The sequence below is a fragment of the Erpetoichthys calabaricus genome, chromosome 4, assembly GCF_900747795.2.
Source record: "Erpetoichthys calabaricus chromosome 4, fErpCal1.3, whole genome shotgun sequence".
Classification (NCBI taxonomy): domain Eukaryota; kingdom Metazoa; phylum Chordata; class Cladistia; order Polypteriformes; family Polypteridae; genus Erpetoichthys; species Erpetoichthys calabaricus.
In genome coordinates this window covers 133,444,071-133,454,755 of record NC_041397.2, presented here as the reverse complement: position 1 = coordinate 133,454,755, position 10,685 = coordinate 133,444,071, and the positions used below count along the sequence as shown (strand labels likewise).

Sequence of the window (10,685 nt, the reverse complement as noted above, 5' to 3'; positions counted from 1 at the left end):
AGGAATAATAAAGACATTACTTATAATAAACTCTGGAAGATATTACAACACTCTATACCATGCACATAAAGACCTTTCTTGTGACAGGAGACCGGAAATGCAAACAATATTCAAAATTAGGGTTATGGTTAGGACAATATTCAAAAGGTATCACAGGTAGTAGTCTGATACAAACTGTCCCATTGTTCCACTGCTTACTTTTCACATAAGATTATTTAATTTTGTGAAGAGTTTGTCATGCTTTGAACATGAAAATTCTACACAACTAATGCAGCAGTGTGAGATTAACATATCAAGTTGTGTAAGACTGGCTCTATTTCCACACTGTTTATAAATTAAGTTTGTATTGAAAATAAGTGGAAAAATTCTGATGTATAACATCTGAGCTAATTACAACATTACCTTTAATATAAAGTTAGTGTTATTACCTAGCACTTGAGCTAGCAGTGAAAGACAAATTAAACAGTGAAAATGAAGCATAGGCTAATCTGCAGACACAAACAGGAGATAATATTAATCTAAAACAGAAAAAAATATTTTGTAGTTTAGATGTGATGAATATGCAGAGCCTTTGGCTACAGAATGAGATGAGGGCTAAATTTGTGCTGTGTCACTATGCTATTGACATTCTGCAATTTCTACTATTTATAACTTAGACCTCCCCCTACAGCTGACCAGCACCTCAAATAGCCAGAGCCTTTAGATGGGAACTCCTGCTTTGTTAATTAGTGTACACTTGCAGATATCAAAGGCTGTTACGCTTGTTCAGTTTTTCTCCTCATACCGGCTTGGATTTTCATGCTTTGCTTTTTTCCAGTTTTTAAAGTAAGTCTTTCATATAAATGTTGTTTCAATTCTGGTGCTTATTTTACTTATTTCCCATATTTATTAATGGATATTATATGGTGTTGCAAAGGAAAATTAACCTTAATACAAAATATCTCTTAGATAGATAGATAGATAGATAGATAGATAGATAGATAGATAGATAGATAGATAGATAGATAGATAGATAGATAGATAGATAGATAGATAGATAGATAGATAGATAGATAGATAGATTTTTTAAAAAGATGGTATCATTTTCTGATGGTCAGTATGATGGAATTGAAAAATGTTATGTTTTTCTACAAATGCTAATATAAACGGTATTGTGATGCTACAAAAGTTTTAAATAAAATATGGCCTATATCACTTTCTCATCCATAACATAGCATTACTAGACCATTCACAAATTAAGAAAGGCAGCTTTTAATAAAATATCTGTTATCTGTCTTTTGCAGTCTGTACAATGCTGGATGTTCTCATCATCGGTGCAGGACCACATGCTTTAACCCTAGCATCCCTCTTAAAACACCCCAACTTTTCAAACAGCGCTAATGATGCACACATCCTAGATGGGATTTTCCTAAGTAAGACTAGGATGAAAAATGGAAAGTCAAGGACAAAGGGTAAAAATGAAGTGACAAAAATAATTGGTAAGACATGCATATCCTAAATCTACATTTTATTTTTTTGATGTAACATAGCATAGCGGGAAATTTAATATTATAGTCTTTCAAAGCCACTTAATCCAATTTTAGGTTGGTAAGGCTGGTTCATTTCCCAGCAACAATAGGCACAAAGCAAGTAGTAGGTCTGGACAAAGGTGCCAGTCCATGAGAGGACCCACTCATACACTCACCCACAGAGGGTTAATTTGGAATAGCCAGTCATCTGTGCCTGTACACATTTAGGGTATGTGGTGGGACAACTGATGTACCCAAAAGAAACCCCACATAGATATGGGGAATATGTGCACACTTCACAAGGAGAACAAGCAGGCATGGGACACAAACTGAGGGTGTTTAATCTGTGAGGCAGTAGAACTATCCATTGTGGCACACTGCCTCCTTCAGACCCCTTCTTTTAAGTATGAAATATTAAAAAAGTATACTTTGTGGATTTAGGAGGAAGAGTTACCCTGGGCTTAAACCATTGTTTGGGAACCACAAAAAATAGTATGTAGTGTCAAAGCTTAGATGTCGCTTAAACTTGAAAAAAAAACTACACAAGAACAGGAAATTGTGCAAGAGCATGCAATAAGTGTATGGAAAGAAGCAAGGAAACAGCACCTGAGATTTTATACGTGTGTGTGTGTGTGTGTATATAATTTTACTTGATTGCCACCACAGAACAGTATGTCATGCCAGAAGTTACAAACAAAGAGCCTGATTCATTTGAAGTGTCTATTTTGAGGGAGAGATACAACGGAGTGAGAGAGAGGTTAGGAGCACACACTGATACAGTACACTGCTGCACCCACCACATGACAAACCAATTTAGAATCCCAGATTAGACCCGAGTGCAGCCATGCAATGGGTGACAACTCAGCGCCACACTAGTTCAGATGGAATGGAACAGTGTGAGGATTTTTATGGTGGCTGGAGTTCCAATTCTGCCACCAATCTCTAGGTTTTTCCCTGCAGGTTGGAAGGCCTACGCGCAGGGCAGATTAACATCATACCCAGGATGCCACAATTGTAGGTTAAGGGCCTTGCTCAAGGGCCCTACGGAGAGGGAGGAAAATATTAATTAAAAAAATTATTCTGACACCCAGTTATTTTCAAAATATAGCAGGTATCTTCAGCTGTTAAAGTAAAACTCATAAAAAAAGGGAAAAAAGATAAAAAATAAGTTTAAAAAGCAAAATAACTAAAATAAAAACACATCAAAAGGTTTGCAGTTTTGTCAAATGACCAATAAACATTACCTGTAGTTTAGTAGAGATACAGCTGAGTAATTATATAAGTTACAAGGTGCAGTTTGTATCCCTTCATTATAAAATGACCTTCTCAAACCCTCTAATTTGTCAACAAGAACATTCTGCTCAAGTATAAGTGTAGATAACAATTTTATTTCCAAAAATATTTTCTCACTTCTGTCCAAAGTTTCAGGTAATTGTTATCAACAAAATAAAAACACCTGACAAATAGGCTGAAACAGTTTTCACTTGTGATCAACATCCAGGGTAGTCTATAAGGTGTTTAAAATAAGTTGTTTGTTGATAAGTGCGTCTCATCTTTGGGCTTTTAAATCTACTATATAATAAAATGCTACTGTTTTTGTGTGTGAGCGTGTCTGGTCCCTCCAAGCAATTTGATTGGTCAGTTTTGCTTTGGTCTGATTGGTCACTTTGGCTATCATGGCTCAATTTTAGGGATGAAGACTCTGTTCAGTTCCAGAATTTGACAAGTTATTAAAAAAAATAGTTAAAATGGAACATTTCAATGACAACAAAGCAAATCATTTGCCAAGAGATGCTGGGTTGCTAAATACTAATCAGACACAACCCGAGTCACCTTGAAAGAAGGAAAGCATTTTTCACTTTGGATAATGGGAGCTTGTCTATCATTGATGGTAGCCAAAAATCAAACAGAAGGCAAGCAAGCTGCCTCGAAATGATAGAGTCTGAGAGTCAGGCTTTTTGGGAACAGAATTGAGAGAGGGACCACTGTGCAAGATAGGCTGCAACAAATGAGGATACTGAGGAAAGCCATTGGAGGAATGCTGAGGGTATACGTAGGGGAAGAAATTTAAAATATCAATTATTTTTAAATGTATTCTGTTACCTGTCTTAGACAGTGTGGCCTGCAGAGGGCACTCCTGCCACCCAAACCCGACACAGACAGAAGCAAGACACAAGTTCAGCACACACGTTTTATTTTTTTTTTTTTCACCCCGTGGGAAACGCCTTCACCCATTTCCCACCTGTACAGCACAGTTCACAGCACTAAACACTTTCTTTACTTCTGTGTCTTCTTGTCAAATCCACCTCCACTTCTCCTGGCAAGCTTTGTCTCCCTTCCTCCCAACTCTGGCTCCTGAAATAGTGGCAGCTGGCTCCTTTTATAGGGCACCAGAAGCGCTCCAGGTGTCTAGTGATAATCTTCCTGCAGCACTTCCACGTGTGGTGGAAGTTCTGCCACAGAAAGCTCAATAGTACCTGCAGCACCCCTTGGCAGCACCCATGGAACACAACAGGGCTGCACCAAACTCCAATTCCCATGGAGCCCTGTGGGAGTTCAAGGCACTGCTGCAACACAGTGGGCCTGCCACCTAGCGCTCCGGGGGAGGTAATGCTCTGAATAAGCTCTCTCTCCTGGTCCTTCCACTGTAGACGCCGTCCAACACAACAAATAAGCACAGCTAGTTATTATCTAAAATAAATGCAAAGTAAGCCAGCAGCTTATTTCATTAGACATCAGACCACATGTGCACTCTGGAAATTGGCTCAGTCACAATTACAATTAACATGCTGTCACGTAATAACAGACTGAATTTTGTAAAGAATAATTTGTGAATGCTAAATCTGCCTTGTACCCTGGACATCAGTGAATGGCAGTTTTGAAAGTTACCCAAACCATGCACACTCAGAGTTTATGGTGTGTGTAAATTCATCACCTTCTTATACTTTACAATTACTACAACGGAATCTAAAATGCTGTCACAGCCCATTGCTGAAGATAACTCACTATTACAATATGACCAATCTCTTACTTCTGCATATGCGTTCAGCTACAGCTACCGATGCATCTTTCTGCTGCCTCAAATGCTGCCCAACAGCTGCCCTCCTTCACAATCTGCAGTTCATCAGAGATCTGCAACTCTGGCGTGATGGTGTGGGCATGGCTAGCAGTGGGATGTCAGAGATAATGGTAAAGGAGTTAAAGAAGACTGGATAAGCTAGTCTAGTGACAGAAATATTTTGCTGAAAAAAGGAAATAATTTTTCATACATCTTGATTAATTTTCGGGGCTCATTTAGCCTGTGGAGCCCTGGACTGCAGCCCAGCTTAACAAGTACAGATGTATCATCATGCACATGGCTTACTATTTTATTAATTACAGATTTATTCTTTTACTACAAACTCCTTATTTAAGTAATCATCCTTTGATTCATTTTCTCAACCCAGTTTCTTAGGTAGTTGGAGTGTGTCTTGGCAGGAATAGCCACCAGCTAGAAGTCAACAATAGATTGGCACCAGTGCACTCCTGGTTATAGTCAAGCATGCACTTACACCCACACAGACCAATCCAGTTCACTCATTCAGTCTTCTTAACAGTGTGTTTATGACCTGTGGGTGGAAACTGGAGTCCTAAGAGGAAACCCACAGAAATTCATACAATTTCCACAGAAAAGGCACACAAGCTGTGATTCATCATTCAGTCTTTAGCATTGGAAAGAACTCTGTGAAATCATGATTATTGTGAAACAACCAACAAGTAATTCTATATCCAGTAAAATTCTTTTAAGCATTGCATACTGTACACCTTATTTGTTAGCTCTATTGAATATGTTAAAAATAAGTATTATGATAACTCAGGTCTTCTATAGGATAATTTCTTACCTTGATGAATAGGCTTCAAGTCACTTTCAGTCCAGATCTGTTTAAAGTTATTTCTGAACATGAATGACATAAGATGCTGAGTCTTATCAATGTGTACTTTGGTGTCCAATGTGCACTTTTTTGGAACAGTTCTGGGAATGTAAAGTATTCCCATTGTTAAAAGGTGCATAAAATCAAGCAAGTAGCCATGCACTTTCCATTGGCAAAGATTGTTAGTAGAATGGGTTGTCATGAAAAGCTTAATGGCTTTAAATATGGCATTGTCATAGTATGCCACCTTTGCTACAAGTTAGTATGTGAAATATTTGCTGTGCTAGACCTTTTCCAGCCAACTGTAAGTGCCATTATTGCAAAGTGTAATCATCTAGGAGCAAAAACAGCTCATCCACAAAGTTGAAGACCGTGAAAAATGACAAAGAAGGGTGGCAGACTGCTGAAGCACATAGTAGGCAAAAATCGTGGCATTTAAACTAGATTATAAATGTTTATTTTGGTCAGGGAGCAGAATCTTGTTGGTAAAATTTACTAATGTAGTTGATTATGGACATAAAAATTATAAAAATGTGCTGTTCAAATGATACTAAATGTTTTTCTATGCAAAGCCTTATTAAAATTTCAAATACAGTACATTGACATTAAATGATTAATAATTTTACAAATTATTTTGGAGTTAAAATTTAGTTGTTCAAAGGGTATGTCAAAACATGACTCAATTACTTGGATTAAGTGGGTTTGGAAATGTCATCCGATGTTGTTATATTGTAAATCGCGGTCTTCTTTGATTGCTAGGAATTTTATTATCTCTTTTGTGAACAACATGAATTCAATCTTTAGCTAAATACATTTCATCCAAAACATATGCAAGATGTGCAAATCCCTTTCTACGTAGCATTCAAGTAATTCAGGCCATTAAAGTTAAACCATTTAAGACAATCATGAAAAAACATAACAATTCAAAGATGTAAAAAAACTGCAAATAATTCCAGTGATGTCATCTGGGAAAACTTTTATGACTCTCAGGCCCTGTTATTGATTGTACATTTTTAGAACAAGCAAATAATCTCCTGAAGCAAGTGGATACTCCTGAAAGCCCTCCATTATCTGTAAAAGTAGTTGATCCCTATGGTGAATGGGTGACACTGTGGCAAAAGCAGTTTAATGCCTTGAGAATCCCTCATCTCCGTTCCCATACGCTTGTCCACACGGATCCTTTCAACAAGGTAGGAATTCTTACATAGGCTGCCTAATTCTTCTCTCCTTGTTTATACTGTTCCGTAAGTATGTATAAACAGATTCTACTCATATATGATTAGTAATAAATAGAATAAAGACTGTAACTCTTTCCCCAAATGTACTAATGTTCAATTATATTAAGTCATTGGTTGATTTCACATCTTACTGTATGTCTGAGGCATTTTTGTAAAGCTTGGTAGTGTTTCTGCTTCTCAAATCCAGCATCCTGACACCTGGTCATTGACTCTGTGAAGTCTACACATTTTCATTTCACCCATTTGAGAATTTTTCTAGGTCTTCAAACCCCCCCCCATATCCAAAGGTGTGTGTGTTAGGTTGAGTGGCAATTCCAAACTGGTGCTGTGTGAGTGTGGGTGTGCTTTTAAGTGGACATTTCAATAAACTGGCACTTTGTCCAGGATTTTCCTGCCTTGGTGCTTATGGCATATGATCTGGTGTTAAGAAATTTAGAAATGAGCTAAGTGTCTTTGAGAATGTTATAATATACTGTATGTGTTGCAGCATACATGTATATCACTGCACACAACCTTTTTAATATAAAGATAGCACTGATTTTATTGTTTGTGACTCACAATACACATCTATCAACAAATATGTAATCAAATTTTAAGAATTCCACAAGCCTTGGAACTAAACTCATTTTTTTATTTTAAAGTAATAATTGACAGAAATAGCTGAGTATAATTTGCCAAAGACTGGAACAGTACACGATATCTTATCAGTGACTGATTTTGCTAATAAAAGTAAGAGGTTCAGCTTGGTGTCATCAAAATAAAAATTAAGCTAAAACAGTTAAAATGTAGAGCTCACAAGATACTCATGAAAGGTTCGTACTATATTGTTGTGCAAAGCCTAAGAAAGACTGGAGCTAAATTGTTTGAATTAGACATTTTAATGGAGGTTTAGCTACACTCTGGCTTATCATAGATTAAATAAAGTTTTGGGTATCACACTATCTTTGGTTATAAACTGCTGTTTGAGAGCACAAAAGTCCATGGCAACCAGAATTGGTAAAGTGGGGATAATATCTCATCAAAACTGGTTTCCAGCCAAATAGAGAAGAGTCTAAAAAACTAAAAGAACATACCACATCAACTGTTGTATATCAAATTTAGCATACAAGTGTCTGTGTTTCATTTTTTAGTTGCTATGTCTCTGTTATTCCAGCAGATGGCGCATGACAAACATCTTTAGTTATAAAATGCATTTCATTTGCCATTCCAATACAGTAATAATAATAATAATAATAATAATAATACATTGTATTTATATAGTGCCTTTCCCATGCTCAAGGCACTTCACAGAGTTTAAGAAACAATGGCAGAGTATACAGTATATAGCATTGTACTAAACCAAATAAATAAATAAAGACGAGTAAAATAGTAAATTCAGAGAAAAGCCTAACAGAAAACATAATTGATGGTCTAGTACACACATACAGGTTACAAGTAGATGTCACCTCATAAACATTGAAACTGCCTTTACAAATCTCAAACCAAACGGCATGTAAGACAGACAGGGGCATTGTGTAGTACACTGCAGACATTAACACTGTTGTCTACATTGATTATTTAGATTTCAATCTGTCTTTGATGGGTATCAAAGCGAGTATATATTATATAATATTATAGAGAGTTTCCATTTTAACTATTAATTTTATAAACACTTCTTACATTAGCTAGATATAACCAAGCACAGATATGAGGAAAAGAAATCTGAGAGAAGGCACTAAAATTAATATTTCAACATCTTCCAGGAAGCAAGAAAGTGACAGTCAACTTGGGAATGGTTTGAGTCAAACATGTTTAAAAGAACAATTTGAAAATTATCAAAAAATTTGTAAATAAGGTGTTAGGGTTAGGATTAGGGTTAGAAAAAAAGTAAGAACATGACTCTATCAATAATGCTAATTTATTTGATGGGCATTCAGGGGGTTCAGATATCTGAAATATTTTCTACGCTATACATTGTTTACCTGCTTTGTGTTTTAATTTAGGCACAAGAGGTTTTGTAGTTTAATTAATTAAGTAAACAGAAAATAAAATAAACAAGTTATTTAAATAGTTTAATTATACATTTCTAAAGATGTTGTCTTCATTGATGACTTCATTATCTGAGGGAGATTTAACATAAGGAGAATATGGATGTGTATTGTAATGACCTAGGGGATGGGGTATTTTGTGTAGATGTCACAGGGCTCATGCCTTCTGCTGTGTTCCTTCCTTGGCTGCCCTACAACCCTGCTGCAATACATGGCCACCCAGAGCTCCTTTTCATGCAGCTCTACATGCTGTTTTCTACCCTGTTGTTCAATGCCTAGACATTCATTCCACTGATTTCACCTCATACCTCACTTAGGCTCACTCAGAGGCAACACTATATCTGCCCTAATTTTCCCCAAATCGGTGAGGCTGCAAGTATTAGACATCAGCAGCAGAGAATTATCTATGAAGTGCTTGGTCTCTATCTGTGCCTCCTCTGCAGTGGCTCCTTTCAGGACCAGGTGCTAAGTGCCAATTATTGTGCAATATGGGATTTCTTTTCTCCCAAAATTATCATCTTTATAATCTGTATTTTACTTTCTAAGGAAAATGCTTTACTTTTAGTAACATACTGGGTAAATAATATTTATTACTTTTTAAAAAATATCAATAAAACTAAAGTACTGTACACATGAAACAACTAAGCACTTATGTGTAATAACTTTGCATTCTTCAGTACTTACAATATCAATGACAGATGATGACTATTCTGCTTAGGGAAGTTGCACAATAGTAGTACTCTAGCAGATTGCTTCCTGAATTTGCACATGTGCCAAGTGCCTCATATGCTAATTTTGTTATAATGGAGTCATTAACAAAGCCATATTGATATATTTTTTAATTTTCCCATGTTCTTCCAGACGTTTTCTAACATAATTTCTAACTTTTTCTTCTGATTCAGTTTAGGCAGTACATACTGTATATATCTGATTAGGTTTGTGAGGCTCTCAGTTTACTTAGTGTTTAAATCTATATTGTTGTATTTTGTCAAACAATGATTATGTGAGAGGGTACCACAAATGAAACAAACAAGGCACTGGCATCCCATTGTTTGCTTGATTTTTTTGTAACACAGTGTGTGAACTTGCGTGTCTCAGTAGTCTGTAGCAAAAGGGGGGCATATATTATTAAGTAGGTTAATGTTAATGTTTTCAAGAAGTCTGCACTCATTAAGAAAAATATTGGTATAGCCTCTCCTTAATTTTCATGCCAAAAGCGACACTGGAAAGAAGTATAGACAGCAGTAAGCAGAAACATAAAAGATGAAGTTTATTTACAATAATGAATTGTCATACCTCTAAGTAACAAATGTTCACACATTTCCAGTTTTAGCAGCACAGATGTTGCAAAAGGCAAAATTCATTACTGTTTTATATACTTGTCCCCAAACCATTTTATAAATAACAAAAACATTGACTTTTGGCCTTAGAGGGATTAAGTGTCTGAAGATTATTGTTTTAAAATCAGATTCTAATTCCAGCTAACAATTCTTGTTTATTCATCAGTCTGCACAGATCCTGCCAAAACTAGAGAATTTATAATTATTTTCTCCTAAGGTTTTGTTTTCTTAAGAGTTATTGTATTATTTTTTGAGATTAATTGTAATTGTACTTAAATGTCCCATCTCTTTGATCTCTCTGCTATCAGCTTTCTTTATATATTTTTCAAATGGTAAACATATAAGAGGGCAAATAGTCATGCGGTTTTCTGTAACACACTGGCATTCCTATTACTCTATTCATGGCCTGCCTTAAAAAAATAAAGAATAATTTAACTGTCATTCTGGAAAGTAAATAAACCCAAATACTGTGATAGCAATGTATATAAAATATGTGTCAATTTCAAGCTCAAGATGGCATGACAGCACAGTATTTAATGCTCCTCTAAGACTCAAAGTTCAGTTCTAGGCCCAAACAACTGTCGGTGTTGAGTCTATACATTATCTATCTTTTTTTTTTTATTTTATTGAAATTAGCAAAATCAAATAACATGCCATACAC

The 10,685-nt window shown here is 35.9% G+C and overlaps 1 protein-coding gene across 3 annotated transcripts in view; it reads left to right on the top strand.

Moving 5' to 3' along the window:
- The first annotated feature begins 1,263 nt into the window (after nt 1–1,263).
- Nucleotides 1,264–10,685, top strand: part of zgc:113276 (uncharacterized protein LOC553748 homolog) — a 60,185-nt gene continuing 50,763 nt past the window's right edge. For all 3 annotated transcript variants that reach the window (XM_028801095.2, XM_051927123.1, XM_051927122.1), the window contains exons 1-2: nt 1,264–1,478; nt 6,437–6,609. In XM_028801095.2, coding sequence (XP_028656928.1) covers nt 1,292–1,478; nt 6,437–6,609 — 360 coding nt within the window. In that variant the 5' untranslated portion in view covers nt 1,264–1,291. The remainder of the gene's footprint in view (nt 1,479–6,436; nt 6,610–10,685) is intronic.